This window comes from Brachyistius frenatus, unplaced genomic scaffold (assembly GCF_029030835.1).
Source record: "Brachyistius frenatus isolate BFR_SWC_R1_liver_20210118 unplaced genomic scaffold, ASM2903083v1 Contig_273, whole genome shotgun sequence".
NCBI lineage: Eukaryota > Metazoa > Chordata > Actinopteri > Embiotocidae > Brachyistius > Brachyistius frenatus.
The window spans coordinates 15,001-32,500 of NW_027210872.1; the positions used below are offsets into that span (position 1 = coordinate 15,001).

Below are 17,500 nucleotides of genomic sequence, written 5' to 3' on the forward strand. Positions count from 1 at the left end.
GATTTAAGTATTTCCTTTGAAACGTGTGATAAAGGTCTGTTTGATTGACAGGCCTGTGGTGCAGTCAGGTTACAGCTATCGGTGGGCGGGACGTAGTATCGTCAGGTTTCCAATCAGGTCAAACTGCTGGCTCCTCCCCCAGCTCATCCAAATATGGTCATAAAAAAACCCACTTTTAAGTCAGAAGTTTTTGTACTTTTATATTCATTATTGTACTTATTTATATTAATATATTAATATGAATCCAGCAGGTTGGATCGATAAGTTCGTTATTCTATTAATTGCATCAAAAAAACCACAACGACCGATGAACGTCTTGTTCTGGGGACGATCGGTAGTTCGGTTTTCACCCGTCGGTGTGTTTGCAGGCCGGTCACACGGATCTGAGCGGTACCAGCACCACCCGTCAATCATTCATGACACCACGAACATCACCTCACCACGGTCATGTGACCTCCAGAGGAGCGACTGACAAGAAACACAAGAACTGTTGGGTTTTTTGTGTGAAGGTGAAACATCACGATGTGGATTCATATAACGAGCCTGAACAATGGAGGGAAGTGAAATGTGAAGCTGAAGCTCCTCGAGCGGCTTCGCTTTTTTTTGCAGCGACGGTGACCTACTTTAGCAAAACACGTGGAACAGAAGCACGTGAGATACATGCCGATGTAAAATGTTCTCTGTGCCCTTTTCAGTCACAAATGAGAAAGACGGAAGTCATCAGACGTCAGAGCCGCCAATCATCCGTCGACCTTTACGGAATAACGTCTCGCTGTCAGCCGGGAGGAGACGGGAAAGTTCAGGGGGGCAGAAAAAGAAAAGAGAAGAAGAAGAGAGGATGGAGATATCGACGGAGGGGAAGAGGGACGATCATGAAAGTGATGATGAGAGAGAAGCCTTTAATAAAAGGACGGGTCCTCGTCAGGACGTCGGACCTCCAGGAATCTCCACGTGATTAACAGTAAACGGCTCCGTGATGAGAGCCACAGATTGAGGAGCAGGTTTGAATATTAATCATCTGGCGATGACATCAGACTTTTTATTTCAGCTTGTAGTCCGACGCAAACGCTGCTTCTGAATCTGCTGCTGAACCGGCGGAGAGATAAAACAGAACTGTTCATTTCGTGATGTGTTTAATTAGCTGTGTTTATATTTCCTTTTATGGTTTTTATTTAAAAAAAATGTTTTCCGAAGGACGCGGAGAGACGGTGGACTGCGTGAGGCTGGTGGCAGCGTTACCATGGCAACACTGCAGCCACAGCAGAATGGAGAATTGGGGGGGGGGCATTGATACCAGACCGCGGGCCTGAACGGGCAACGCCACGGACGCCTCTCTGATGTTTTAAATGCTGCTTATACTCTGAAAGTCTCAGGTTTTATATTAGAGTCAAACTTGTGAGAAGAAAAATCTTCTTTTCATCCCCTCAGTCTGAAGCCTGAAATAGATTTTTCTTTTTTCCCGTCCGTTGTCAGCTTAAAATATCTTCAAATATCAAAGTGCTGCACATTTACTTTGTCAGGGAACAATTTAGGGAGATTTTAAAACAAATGTTTGATGAGAACAGTTCTGGATTAAAGAGCAGAGATCCAAACCGTCAGGTTTATAACAGCATCACAACTACAAATCACCTTTTTCTTTTTAAACTCCAGTTTAAACCCCGCCTCCTTTCAAACAGATTTCCTGTGCTCCAGTTTAAACCCCGCCTCCTTTCGCTCAGACTTCCTGTGCTCCAGTTTAAACTCTGTCTTCTCCCACTGATAATACTTTAAAAAGAGTCTGCAGGGTTGCCAGATTGGATGCTTTTAATTTAGCAGATATTATTTAGATATTTGGTCAAATATACATGAAAAAGTCTGAATTCTTGTAGCTTTTACTGCTGTAAAAAAAGAAAAACAGCATAAACTTGAACACAATCCAATCTGGAGCAGATTTGTTCAGGTGTGTGTTTGACTGACAGGTCGGCGACTTCCATTATTTCCCTGAGCAGGAAATGAGACGTGTGTGTGTGTGTGTGTGTGTGTGTGTGTGTGTGTGTGTGTGTGTGTGTGTGTGTGTGTGTGTGTGTGTGTGTGTGTGTCAGATATGATTGTGAATTTTCCTCCATCTCATAAACCCGGCTGCATTGAGTCGCTGTCGGCGATCCGGTTTTATTCCTATTTATATTCCGATCGTCTCGCTCGCTGTCCTTCAGTCACCATCGATCAATATCACCGCTCGTCATCTCATCTCTCTTTACTTATGAAGGTGTGTGTGTGTGTGTGTGTGTGTGTGTGTGTGTGTGTGTGTGTGTGTGTGTGTGTGTGTGTGTGTGTGTGTAGGGCGTGGGGGGGGGGGGGGGCCTTGTCTTACATGCTGTCAAACGTGTTCGACAAAAAAAATGTCAGCGCGCATTTCAGCATTTCATCTGTCACCACACACACACACACACACACACACACACACACACACACACACACACACACACACACACACACACACACACACACACACACACACACACACACACACACACACACACACACACACACACACACACACACACACACCAGAGGGAGGTAAACCGTGCTGGAAGTGAGGACGACCTGAAGTCTGTCGTCTCCACATTCATGCGTCTGTCAAATATCCGGCTGAGCAGCCAGAGCTGTTAATGAGCTTCGTCGGTGTGTGATAATAAACAACAGGACTCCATGTAATACAAACTCAACCTGCTGCTAAGGCACACACACACACACACACACACACACACACACACACACACACACACACACACACACACACACACACACACACACACACACACACACACACACACACACACACACACACACACACCCTTCAGAAGAGAGGGAACGAACGAGCGCTGCAAATACAGGTGATACTGCAACTTCAGTGTAGATGAGTGTTCACCGTTCATTTAATTTATTAAACGACTGCTGCGTCAAAAGGTCAGAGGTCAAAGGAAACTTAGTTTTTTTGGAAACCAGTCAAAGTTGCTGAAAAACTGTGACAGTGGGAAGAAAAAACTCTAACAGTAACAGGAAGAGTTCATCACTGTGCTGCGTTCAACAGGAACTGTCTGAAACCTTTGGATTGTGTGTGTGTGTGTGTGTGTGTGTGTGTGTGTGTGTGTGTGTGTGTGTGTGTGTGTGTGTGTGTGTGTGTGTGTGTGTGTGTGTGTGTGTGTGTGTGTTACCTGTGTGTCCATGCAGAGGTGAGTGTGGTCGCGGCAGGGTGGGGGAGGTGCTGGACGTCACAATCAGACTCTTCCTGTTGCTCGCCCGACAACTGAGGACAAAAACAAAAAAAACACTCAGGTCAGCGAATTAAGTTAAAGATGAAATAAAAACCTTCAGATTACAGAGAATATTTACAGAAAGGTGGAAGTTGAAGGAGCTTTGAAGCAATGAACCACACAGATCGTTTCCTCCGGGGATGTAACCAAGCCTTCTGCTGGCACACACACACACACACACACACACACACACACACACACACACACACACACACACACACACACACACACACACACACACACACACACACACACACACACACACACACACACACACACACACACACGTTCACCTCACACACTGGCATGAATGTTAAAGTCAGTCATCTGTACTGTTTCCAAAAATGTCAGACCCCTCTCCTCCCCCGATACCAGCAGGTGTCCACTTCGGTCGCACATCTCATCATCACACACACACGCACCGGTGCATGTGTGTGTGTGTGTGTCTGTGCGTGTGTGTGTGTGTGTGTATCTGTGTGTGTGTGTGTGTGTGTGTGTGTGTGTGTGTGTGTGTGTGTGTGTGTGTGTGTGTGTGTGTGTGTGTGTGTGTGTGTGTGTGTGTGTGTGTGTGTGTGTGTGTGTGTGTGTGTGTGTGTGTGTGTGTGTGTGTGTGTGTGTGAGCTCACGGATGTGACAGCTTCACACACTCTGTCCTTCACACCAGAGGACGGCGGTGACACAGATAAACACCACCGATACCACTGATGTAGCTCATTTAACCAAAACAAGGAGCACTCCATCATTTTCCAGCGGAAACTACGGCAGCCCAGACAGGACATTAAAGGTTATTTGTAACAAACGACAACAGCAGCCATTATAAAACCCTTCAGACGCCAGTGTTCAGAGATGATAGTGGACCACAAGACTGAATATTAAAGACTTCATAGCATCCAGGTCTGTAAAATGGTTCTGATCCAGAAGTGTCTTCAGCTGCAATACCAGCGAGTGCCACTAGAGGTCGGCTCCAAAAAGCCTCCGGCTCCATAGACTCCCATTCAACTTCTCTCATCAAATCCAAAGTGAATAAAATGTGTCCATCAGTTATCTCGGTGTTGTTTCACAATTCCACACTAAGAAATGAGGTTTTGTTTTTTTCCTTCATTTCCATTCAAGAGTTTCATAATAATAACAAAAAAAACGCTCCATCACGAATGGCTGAACTGTTATTGTGAGGTCGACTTCAGCTGCCATCTGAGCTGAGTGTGTGTGTGTGTGTGTGTGTGTGTGTGTGTGTGTGTGTGTGTGTGTGTGTGTGTGTGTGTGTGTGTGTGTGCAGAGAAGATGGTTTGTAGAGAAAAGAGCAATCTGCTCCGAAGCGTTGACATCCGTCCCCGACAGACGGGACGAGGAGGAAATGAGGCGGCGAGTCTTCGCACCCGACGACGTCTCCAGCAGGTCCAGCTCACAAGATTTTTTTTACTGTTTTATTTTCCACCTCGGTTGTTTACTCTGAAGCTGCGAGGCGAGAGAGCTTCACTCGGAGGAAATTACAGACGGAGGAGGAAGGCTGCGATGTCTCTTTATGCTGCAGCACATCTGTTCATCTGACAACAAACAGAAGCTCAGACCTGAGCGAGGTTCCTCAGGGCTCCGTCTCAGGACCCGTCCAGTTCATTATTCATGATTCGTAGTAGACGCTGATGTAGTGTTTTACGATCAGGAGTTTCCTCTCGAGTGTTTTATTTTGAAAATTGACCGGATTGTCTTTGACTTCCTGCCCGGCAGATTTGCTCTGTTCAGGTCGTCTCCGAGTGGCTTCCTTCAAAAATAAACTCGATAAACGTTAAAGCACATGTCAGAGTCATTAAACTCAGACGTTGAGTTTATTGTTTCACTTTCCAGAGATTTAAAAAAAGCTTTTTTTTTTAACGTAACTGTTTTAATGACGCGTTCTTTACTTTAAAGATTAAACTTTATAAAACTTCTCTTCATGCATTTACTTCTACTGCACTTTGTTTTAACACCTCTCACTTTAACATTTTATTAGGTTTGATGAAGTCCCTTTATTGAGCACTATTTTTTGTTGTGACGTTAATAGCTTGTTCTTTTATTTCTTGCCGTTGATGAAGCGTATCAGGAGCATTTTTCACAGTTATGTTAAATTATAAATACAACTTTGTTTTGAACGTTGTATATTCAGGCTTCCATACTTTGTTTTTGTTTTTGAAATCAACACTTCTCCTGTGTTTTTTTGCAGCTTCAGTAATGGACAACAACAACAGCTGCCGGGTTCGTAAAATGTCCTGAACTTTCTGCCCGCTTTCATCCTGCGGCTCGGCAACGAGCATAAAGACGTCCAGAGTAAGAAAACCAAAACGTCAGAAGAATATTTCTTCAGTCGTTAGAGAGTAAAACTCAAACTGACCTGTTGTCGAGTCTAAAGACAGGAAACGGGTCTGAATGTAAAGAAAGCATCTTAAACGAACAAATGGACGCTGACAGCGCCGGCACGCTAACATCATGTGTGTGTGTGTGTGTGTGTGTGTGTGTGTGTGTGTGTGTGTGTGTTTACCTGCAGGATGAACAGCTGCATATAAAAATCTAATAACCGTGCTTCTGTAAAACTCAGAGGAGTCGTTGAAGCTGCGACAGGCTGACAGGACGGGGAGCAAACAGCTGTGTGGGCGTTGTCCAACTAAACCACCACACACACACACACACACACACACACACACACACACACACACACACACACACACACACACACACACACACACACACACACCTGACAAACACTCTAAACAGACCGAGGTGAGTGTATGTGGATCAAATCAAACTCATTTCCCACAGTGCACTCAATAATGTTGAACTGAGGGTTACAGCCACCACAGGAAATCAATGTGACGGCCCACAGGGCAGTGTGTGTGTGTGTGTGTGTGTGTGTGTGTGTGTGTGTGTGTGTGTGTGTGTGTGTGTGTGTGTGTGTGTGTGTGTGTAAGGTACCCTGCAGCACCTTACACACACTTGTCTTTTCTTAAACTTCCAGAAGAAGAGACAAAATTCAAAACTACTGTAAGAAAAAATTCATGTTGCTAAGTGACCATATTTGGACGAGCTGGGGGAGGAGCCAGCGGTGGATCTGACCAATCTGATTGGAAACCTGACGATACTACGTCCCGCCCACCGATAGCTGTAACCTGACTGCACCACAGGCCTGTCAATCAAACAGACACGCCCCCCAAACACAGGTCTTCTTGAATCTTCTTTTCTAATGAATGAGGGATTATTTTCAGATGGACCTCCAGAAAACTAATAAGAAGGAGTGACTTTAGCTAACAACACCGAGATAACTGATGGACACATTTTATTCACTTTGGATTTGATGAGAGAAGTTGAATGGGAGTCTATGGAGCCGGAGGCTTTTTGGAGCCGACCTCTAGTGGCACTCGCTGGTATTGCAGCTGAAGGCCTCATTTTTCAGACGTGGAAGCTACGATCACGTTTTATATTCAGTCTGTGGATCCAACACATTGAAAATATGAATGAATAATTCAGAGCAGTCATCCTCATCAACATCTGGACTGAATCAAACCTCCATATCTGCACGTAAGCTGTTTTCTCTGTCGGATCTTCCCTCCAACAGATCTGCAGGGAGGTTTACGTGCATCTTTGCAGATGTTACAGAGATCAATACCAGGACACACATTATATAGTCAGTCTGCGCTGCTTAAAGTCTTCAAATGAACGTGACAGTACGACGATGCAAATATAGAATCATTTTAAAAGCTGAAAACGAGCTAAAAATAAGAACTTCTGTTTGGTGAAAATGGAAATAAAAGAGAGGAAGGAGGAGCTAAACTCTCCTCCCAACCTTCAGATCACCTTCGTCCTGCAGACGGATCGGTTCTGTTCTGATTACAGCTCGGCTTCAACCCGCACCGATCCAAAACCTAACGGAGCCTGTTGCTATGGAGACGTCCCTCCTGTTTCACTTCCCAACCGCTGAGACAAACACCCATGACACGAGGTGGTGACACCGAGCAGTGTGTGTGTGTGTGTGTGTGTGTGTGTGTGTGTGTGTGTGTGTGTGTGTGTGTGTGTGTGTGTGTGTGTGTGTGTGTGTGTGTGTGTGTGTGTGTGTCTTTCAGCCACCACTGTTATTACAGGGAGGAGGAAGAAAATTGCTGCTTCAAAGTGAGTACAGATCTGTCTGTGCCTCCTTCCTGTTGGAGAGACCACTTCTGAGTCTGATGGACACCGAGGAGAGGAAGAGGAGAGGAAGAGGAGAGGAAGAGGAAAAGGAGAGGGAGAGGAGAGGGAGAGCAGAGGAAGAGGAGAGGGAGAGAAGAGGAGAGGAAGAGGAGAGGGAGAGAAGAGGAAAGGAAGAGGAGAGGGAGAGGAGGAGGAGAGGGAGAGGAAGAGGAGAGGCAGAGGAAAAGGAGAGGGAGAGGAGAGGGAGAGCAGAAGAGGAGAGGGAGAGAAGAGGAGAGGAAGAGGAGGAGGAGGAGAGAAGAGGAGAGGAGAGGGAGAGGAGAGGAAGAGGAAGAGGAGAGGGAGAGGAGAGGAAGAGGAAGAGGAGAGGGAGAGGAAGAGGAAGAGGAGAGGAGAGGGAGAGGAAGAGGAGAGGGAGAGGAGAGGAAGAGGAAGAGGAGAGGAAGAGGAAGAGGGAGAGGAAGAGGAAGAGGAGAGGGAGAGGAAGCGGAAGAGGAGAGGGAGAGCAGAGGAAGAGGAGAGGAAGGAGAGGGAGAGAAGAGAGGAGGAAGAGGAGAGGGAGAGGAAGAGGAGAGGAAGAAGAGAGGGGAGGAAGAGGATAGGGAGAGGAAGAGGAGAGAAGAGGGAGAGGAAGAGGAAGAGGAGAGGGAGAAGGAGAGGAAGAGGCGAGGGAGAGGAGAGGAGAGGGAGAGAAGAGGAGAGGAAGAGGAAGAGGAGAGGGAGAGGAGAGGAAGAGGAGAGGGAGAGGAGAGGAAGAGGAGAGGAAGAGGAAGAGGAGAAAAAAAGGAGAAGAATCGATGATGTCAGTTCAGCCCGACCTGGACTTCATCACAAACATGTAAACTGTAGGCAGACTGAGGAAAACACACACACACACACACACACACACACACACACACACACACACACACACACACACACACACACACACACACACACACACACACACACACACACACACACACACACACACAGTCCCTGTTTATCCACCCAAAAACCCAAATCCAGTGAGCTGACCTTCATGTCGGAGCTGCTCCTGCTGAGGATCATGACATGCAGAGAGGAGGAGGAAGGAGAAGGAAGAGGAGGAAGGAGAAGGAGAAGGAGGAGGAGGAAGAAGGAGAAGGAGGAGGAGGAGGAGGACGATTAGGAGGAGAGGGAAAGCGAAGATGTGGGGGGGGGGGCAGAAAATGAAAAAGAGAAGGGGGATGCCTGCAGCAGGAGGGATGAGGAGGAGGTGAAATATAAAAGGTCCGTGTACCTCTTGGAGCGCCGCAGCATGCTGCGTTCCGGCAGAGAGAAATTGGAGAGAACCGTCCAGAAGGAGTCCGACATGCTGACGGAGGCGCGACGCGACCGGTGGAGGAGGCGGTTAAAAACAGAGGACGCCGGCTTCCACCTGTCAACATCCAGCGGGCGAGAGAGAGAGAGAGAGAGAGAGAGAGCTGCTGGTGTCTCTCCTCCCTCCCTCTGATCCGCTCTCCTCCCTCCTCCTTCCTCCTCCTTCCTCCTCCCTCCTCTCTTTCTGAGTGGAGCTCAGCTGACTGGTTTCCAGTTTACACATGTTTCCTGAATCATATCAGTTATCTACCTGTCAATCAGCTGTTTTTATTATATTATATTATTTAATATTATATTATATTATATTATTTAATATTATATTACATTACATTATATTATATTAGTTTATATTATGTTATAATTTTACTCATTTTTACACTACAGGTGATGTTACAGGAACTTTATCCTACTTTCACTAAAGGAAGCAGAATCTAAACCTTTTTCTTCCGTCACCATCTTGTTAGTTCGGAGCGGTTTGAAAGCAGGAAGTGACCATATTTGGACGAGCTGGGGGAGGAGCCAGCAGGTGGATCTGATCGATCTGATTGGTAAACCTGACGATACGACGTCCCGCCCACCGATAGCGAACACAAACATGAAGCTTCGTTTTGGACTTTTTAAGGTGCGAAAACTCAAAAACTAACTTTCTGGAGTCTCTCAGACGAACACGACTCGTTTGTTCGTTCTGATGCTTCCTCTGAAACTGAACCGCTGACACACACACACACACACACACACACACACACACACACACACACACACACACACACACACACACACACACAAGGTGAGGATGGAGATCTTACCTCCAGAGGAAGGGGTTTCCTCGCTGGTGCACGGGGGCAGACAGAGGGCCGTCGGGGGGGCAGAGGGAGGGAGAGGAGGAGCAGGAGGGGAAGGAGGAGAAGGAGGAGGAGGGAGAGAGGGCGGTGGTGGTGGTGGTGGGGGGCTGAACGACGGAGGGATGAAAGGAAGTGGGGGACAGCAGGTGCTGGAGGAGGCTGCTGTTGCCGTGGCAACGCAGCTGAGCCGGCGACCAGATTCTGCCAAGACAGAAAGGGGAGGGAGAGGAAGACGGGATGAAGAGAGGGAGGGAGGGAGGCGTGAAGGGGGAGTGTGTGTGTGTGTGTGTGTGTGTGTGTGTGTGTGTGTGTGTGTGTGTGTGTGTGTGTGTGTGTGTGTGTGTGTGTGTGTGTGTGTGTGTGATGGCACTACACAAACACACACACAGTGAAACCAATCATCCGTGATCTTTAACTTTCTGACCGCCAGCTGGACGATTTTAGGGATAGAAATAGATTTTTCCTTCAAAGTTTCTCTGATTCCAGATTAAACCTTAAAAATGTTTTTTAGTCTTTAACACTTTCCTGAAATTAAACTCAGAACGATCCAAATTAACCGGCGATAAACGGATTCTCCGACTAACAAACTCAACGTTCCCAATTTATACCAAACAACATTTCCTCTGAAGACGTCTCTGTGTTGTCATCATCCTCCAAAAGTCCCAGAAACTAGAACATCTAATTCAACTAATTGAAATAAAGAAGAGGCCTGACTGATCATTGAGTTTGTGAAAGCAGCTGTTTGAAGTGTCTTTGTGACTCCTGGTGGTCGTTGCAGAAAAGACACCGAATGAAAACTGTCTTTAAGTTTTTCTTTTTATTATTAATTAACTGTTCATTATCTCAGTCAGCTGCTCATTTATCTTATTTTTTGTTTCTTATTTTAGCTTTCAATCTACTATTTTTTATAGTACTACTGTATGTCCTGTATGTTTTATTTTTAGACGGTGTTTTATCATTTTAATTATTATTATTATTGTTATTATCATGACGATTATTAAATTATTAGAATTTTCTAATACAACTTGTGTGTCTTATTATTGGCCCGTCAATCATCCGTGAAGCACTTTGAACTGAGGTTTCGGGTTCTCTCCGCTGAGACGGAGAAACTGCAGATCTGCCGACTCAGCAGAGTTCGACTTCTCCACAACACCAACATTTATGTCGGGGAGGGACTTTAATTATCGGTGGGGGCAACTCAACAGCTGTTTACAGGCTATAATCAACACCTGAGGACGGAGGGAAAATGACACGATTTAATTTAACCACACGTCACTGCATCGTAATCATCAAATGTTGGAACTGGAGTTACTTTAGTAACCTCCTGATGTGACTTTTACATGTGTGTGTGTGTGTGTGTTGATGAAGGACTTCTCTCCCTCTGACTCCCCCTCATGTTTCCGTGACTCAGGACGTACGTTCACTACCTATATTCACTATGGTGAGGTTTCATAGTTCAAGTCTAAAAATAGACAATAAAAACATCATGTTTTGTTGTAATCTTCAGGAGTAACTGGATTGAAAAATGTTTTTTTTAAACACCTGAGAGGTAAAAATCTCATCGACGTCAGTGAGCTCATACCGAGTTACGTCATATTTATATTATTTATTTATTTATATATCTTAGACTCATCATTGATCTCACACCTGTTTGAGTGCTTAAAGGCTTCTGTGTGCACACAGCGAGCATCGACTGATCGTCTGCATGTGAGGCGTTTAAGAACCTTCAGTAAATTGTAGTGTCTACTGATAGCTTGCATGTGAGGCGTTTACGGAACATCTGTAAATTGCAGCTATTTTTGGACAGCCTGCTTTTGAGGTGTTTATGAAATTTCAGTAAATTATAGTATCTACCGATAGCCTGCATGTGAGGCGTTTATAGGACATCTGTAAACTGGAGCGTCTTCCAATAGCCTGCATGAGAGGCGTTTACTGAACTTTAGTAAATTGTAGCATCTATTGTTGTTACATATTGTTCAGAGATGGATAAAAACATAAATCTATTTCCTGCAATGAGACCAAAACTAGAGCTGAAATTGAATCAGCAAATATTTTAATAATCTAAATATTTTTATGATTTTTTTTTTGCAAACGTGAAAATAAACTGGATTGTTTTGATTTATGAGAATTATTACATATTTTTGGGGGGATTTTTTTTTTTTAACCTGTATAAAAAATACCGCAGCTGCAAATGAAAGAAGAGTAAAAGATCCACAACCCTGACTGCCTTGATATGAATCTGACCTGCATTCCTACACACACACACACACACACACACTCTTACTGCAGGTGGAGGTGTGGGGCTCCCGATCGCTCCTTCCTCCTCTTCATCTTGTGTCCCGGGACAAAAGGCTCAGCTGTAATCTTTAATAATCCACTGGACTGCATCGGCTCATCTGTCCGTCAAACACGGACCGACACCTGAGACCCCCCCCCCCCCAGCACCTCCACGTATGACACAATGACCTGTGTGTGTGTGTGTGTGTGTGTGTGTGTGTGTGTGTGTGTGTGTGTGTGTGTGTGTGTGTGTGTGTGTGTGTGTGTGTGTGTGTGTGTGTGTGTCGTCAGCTCTTATCTCCTCACACACACACGGAGGTATGTGAGGTATCTGGGCTGCAGTGTTCCTTCAGCAGCAAGAACGGGCCTGCTGACTCACACACACACACACACAGTGTGCAGAGAGCACACACACATAGTGTGTCCTACACACACACACACACACACACACACACACACAGAGTCGTCCGGGATTTCTTCTTTCTTCATTTTGTCTTCCAGCGAATGATCCGAAGTCAAAAAGACACAAAGACGTCCATGAAAATAATCATCCAGGAGAGTCAAGAGATCCGTCATGTCAGAGGAGACAGAGGACCAGGACGGGGACCAGAACCAGGACCAGAACCAGGATAAGAACTGGGACCAGAACCAGGACCTTCAGAGGGACGCTGCTGCCCGCACGGCCCCAGGAACAGAGAGCCTTCCCTGGGTACAGACCCGTTAATCCCCCCCTCAGTTCCTGGAAGTCTGACTGTGATCAGACTGTCAGAGGAGAAGACTGACAGAGGACTGACACCCAGCCGAGGGAGGGGAGGGACAGAGAGACAGGGGGGAGGGACGGAGAGACAGAGGGGGAGGGACAGAGAGACAGAGGGAGGGACGGGAGACAGAGGGGGAGGCACAGAGTGACAGGGGGGGAGGGACGGAGAGACAGAGGGGGAGGGACGGTGTGAGAGAGAGGGAGGGGGATAATGACGACTAGAAGGAAAAGATGTTCCCTTCAGTGCTTTTTGTAAACTCTTAATTACATGATCTGGTATAATATAATAATAATAATAATAATAATAATAATAATAATAATTGCTGTTCATTGTAATCAATAATTATTCAAATCTAATTAAAAACATGATTAAAGAGTCTTTCTGGTTTAACGGTTTGTCGTTAATTATTTTCTTTAGAAACTTTTATTAAAAACTTGTCTATATTTTTTTAATCACTTTAATCAGTTAATTTTAATGACATTTAAACAACTTTTAAAGACACAAACTCTTGTTCTCTTTTATGATTTTGCAATTACTTACAAATTAGCTTCTTTTTTTAAACTATGAAGATTATGTTTTTATATAATTCAGAAGTGAAAAAAATTCAGAGCAATCTGAATGACATTTAAAAAAAATGTTAAGGTTAATTTTTTTGTTATTTTATTATTTTTTTTAAGGATTCTGTCACGTTTAACCAACTTTTGAAATATTTTTTCAATGTTAAAATTGTTTAACTTTAAACTTTATTTCGTAAAGTAGGTTTAATCAACAGAATATCAGTAAAGACGCCTCCAGTTGATGAACGTTTGTACGATCAGTCCTTTTGGCTGCAGACAACTTTATGATGGACAGAAACTAAAATCTAAAGATGCAGGAAGAGCAGTAAGATGAGGAAGAGGAGGAAGAGGAAGATGAGGAGGAAGAGGAAGAGCAGGAAGAGCAGGAAGACGAGGAAGAGGAGGAAGAGCAGGAAGACGAGGAAGAGCAGGAAGACGAGGAAGAGGAGGAAGAGGAGGAAGAGGAGGAAGACGAGGAAAAGCAGCTGTCCATCCGCTCGCCGGCTCTAATCTGGTTTCCAAGAAGCTCGAGGACATCGCTGACCCTCACGGGCTAAATGCAGCTCACATGCCAGATTGTTAATTCAAAAACAATGGACACACACACACACACACACACACACACACACACACACACACACACACACACACACACACACACACACACACACACAGAGTTCTGTTAATTTGTGATTACTGGATTGACGTCGGAGCAGCAGGACACGAGAATGTCATTACGCAGCAGTGTGTGTGTGTGTGTGTGTGTGTGTGTGTGTGTGTGTGTGTGTGTGTGTGTGTGTGTGTGTGTGTGTGTGTGTGTGTGTGTGTGTGTGTGTGTGTGTGTGTGTGTGTGTGTGTGTGTGTGTGTGTGTGTGTGTGTGTGTGTGTGTGTGTGTGTGTGTGTGTGTGTGTGTGTGTGTGTGTGTGTGTGTGTGTGTGTGTGTGTGTGTGTGTGTGTGTGTGTGTGTGTGAGTGAGTGAGTGAGTGTGTGTGTGTGTCACCAGTTCAGTATCTGACCACAGTCATAAAAAATGTCATCACTTTCGTTTTTACGACGAATCTTTGAGTTACGACCCAACGAAGGTGTTTTGTGAGGTCACCGGCGACCTCTGACCTTTCACCTCCAAAACTTACTGGTGCAGATGGATGGACCAGTTTGGACAAACAATAACGACTGTCAATCAAAGTATTCGATCACTGGACTAAAAGCATTTTATTTTTTTATTTTTTTATCTTATTACTTTTTTCTTATTTCTTCTCTCTAAAAAAATTCTCTGTTTGCAACTTTGAGTAATTTTATAAAAGCGTAATTTGATTTGTTTGTTCTCTGGACAAAAGTGTTCATAAAAATAAGCTGCAATACCAGCGAGTGCCACCAGAGGTCGGCTCCAAAAAGCCTCCGGCTCCATAGACTCCCATTCAACTTCTCTCATCAAATCCAAAGTGAATCAAATGTGTCCATCAGTTATCTCGGTGTTGTTAGCTAAAGTCACTCCTTCTTCTTAGTTTTCTGGAGGTCCATCTGAAAATAATCCCTCATTCATTAGAAAAGAAGATTCAAGAAGACCTGGTTTTGGGGGCGTGTCTGTTTGCTCCTCCCCTAGCTCGTCCAAATATGGTCACAAACCAACGGGTGACACTTCAACGTAACAACGTGATGTGTTCCTGGCATGTTGTTGGGCTGTTTTAGGTCACTCGGGGAAAACGGGGAAACAGGGACACACACACACACACACACACACACACACACACACACACACACACACACACACACACACACACACACACACACACACCCTCCCCCCCTGAATAAATGACATCATCCTCCAGCAGCACCACCACCGAGTGTCCGACTGTAGTTTCTACACACACACACACACACACACACACACACACACACACACACACACACACACACACACACACACACACACACACACACACACACAGACATAAATAGGCCCGTATCTGTCCACAGTGGGATGCTCAGCTGTTCTGGGCGCGCACACACACACACACACACACACACACACACACACACACACACACACACACACACACACACACACACACACACACACACACACACACACACACACACACACACACACACACACACACACGGTGGCCTTTTCCTCCACTGGAAGCTCTCCATGTAGAACTTAACACCAATTAACATACGAGACTCTGTTTCCTCGTCTGATTTAAAGGAACAGGAAGCAGACAAACAGTTGAATAAACTCAGCAGCAGCAACACGTTACACCACATCACCATGTGTGTATCTGTGTTTGGTTCATTGCATTGCAGCCTTAAAGCTTAAAGAGTGGACAGAGTGCATGATGGGTACTTACAAACTGCCTCTTCTGGGAAGGCTCAGCTCCTTCTGAAACACAAACACACAGAAAAACACGTTAGTTGTTGGTTTTAACATGTTTTGGTAAACAATCAGACAGTTTTATCATTAGATGAGTTGTTTCAGGGCGTCAGTGCAGCTGTTTGACCAGCAGGTGTCACTGTGACACAACACATGCACATACAAATACACACACACACCATGCTTTATAAAAATCACTGCTAAACTAGTTAAATATTTAAGAAGAAAAACTATAGAAGAAGAATCATACAATCTTATTTGTTTCTTGATAACAGAAGTTTGAACTTGTTGAACTTCTTTACTTTAAATCACAGGCAGAAAACACAAAAGTCCATGAATGAGAAGGTGCGTTTCTTTCGTGCGCTGCACCTTCACAGAGCGACCACCAGAGGGCAGCGGAGAGTTGTTATGATCATAATGAGATTATAAAGGGGAACATTTTGAGTCTGAAAAAAGTGCAACACAACCAGCTACACCACAGCCTGCCTGGAGAGCACCATCTGGACAATACCAGGGTGTGTGTGTGTGTGTGTGTGTGTGTGTGTGTGTGTGTGTGTGTGTGTGTGTGTGTGTGTGTGTGTGTGTGTGTGTGTGTGTGTGTGTGTGTGTGCAGGTGAGGTCCTCAGATCTTTCCACAGGGTGCTGCCAGGTTTTCAAAGTAGGTCAACAGCTGGTTTTACTTTTTTTTTTTTTTTTAACACCGTTAACACCTTCATCAGGGTCCATGAGACAGACAGACAAGACACACACACACACACACACACACACACACACACACACACACACACACACACACACACACACACACACACACACACACACACACACATTTACATAGTCACATATATCCTTTTTTTGGGGGCGTATTTTAAACGTCATCCTTGGAAATATTCACACATTTACTAACTGATTACAGCTACAAATAAAGTGTAATAATCTGCCAATTAGTTCCTGGGTTAATCAATTATTTTGTTTTTAAATTTGTAGAAAATATACACATATAGTAAAACACATATATAAAAAGACAAATGGATTAATAGTTTGAGTGCAGCAGCTTCCCGACAACACGTCAGGAAGAACGAGGACGACAGCATGCAGAGACACAAGAGTTTCTATCTCTTCATCACATTCTGTAAACACACACACACACACACACACACACACACACACACACACACACACACACACACACACACACACACACACACACACACACACACACACACACACACACACACACACACACACACACTGTGTTCTTGCGTGCGATGTCTGTGTGATCAGAGTCCGATAAGCTCCCTCCATCTCTTCATCTCTCTGTACGGATGAGCTAATGGACCTAATGGAGTTCAGCTGGAGGAGAGAGTGTGTGCGTCTTTGTGTGTGTGTGTGTGTGTGTGTGTGTGTGTGTGTGTGTGTGTGTGTGTGTGTGTGTGTGTGTGTGTGTGTGTGTGTGTGTGTGTGTGTGTGTGTGTGTGTGTGTGTGTTCCTGTCAGTCCGACTGGAACCAGTGTCTCTGATGCTGTGCAGATCCAGAGGACAGGAAGTGTCTCCAGCTCCTTTTCAAAGAAGCTCTCTGTTGTTTCATCAACTTTTAAAACTTCCATCTGAACTTCTAGTCGACTTTAAAATATGTTTAACATGTAAAATATGTTTTTCTTCAAATTTAAGATTCAAGACGAAGACGGAAGATGCAGGATGAATAATCCTGAATAATCTCACACATTTGGAAACAGATGTTTTAACTGTTGAAAAAACAGACTACACATCATATTCTTGTGTTGCAGTGCAGGAATCAAAGAGTTTCTGAAATATCATCTGTTGATGCTTCATTTTTTTTACCTTTATTTGTGTCTCCTTTTATTATAAGACGATTTTAACACGTTTCATTTCATTTAAAAA

General features: G+C 44.7%; 1 protein-coding gene across 5 annotated transcripts in view; it reads right to left on the minus strand.

Moving 5' to 3' along the window:
• LOC138634713 (microtubule-associated serine/threonine-protein kinase 2-like) overlaps positions 1 to 17,500 on the minus strand; it is a 95,985-nt gene that overhangs the window by 13,333 nt on the left and 65,152 nt on the right. For 4 of the 5 annotated variants that reach the window (XM_069721808.1, XM_069721806.1, XM_069721804.1 and 1 more), the window contains exons 5-7: positions 15,576 to 15,607; positions 9,593 to 9,829; positions 3,195 to 3,286 (exon numbers count right to left, since the gene is read on the minus strand). In XM_069721808.1, coding sequence (XP_069577909.1) covers positions 3,195 to 3,286; positions 9,593 to 9,829; positions 15,576 to 15,607 — 361 coding nt within the window. The remainder of the gene's footprint in view (positions 1 to 3,194; positions 3,287 to 9,592; positions 9,830 to 15,575; positions 15,608 to 17,500) is intronic. The other variant, XM_069721809.1, reaches the window with a different exon arrangement.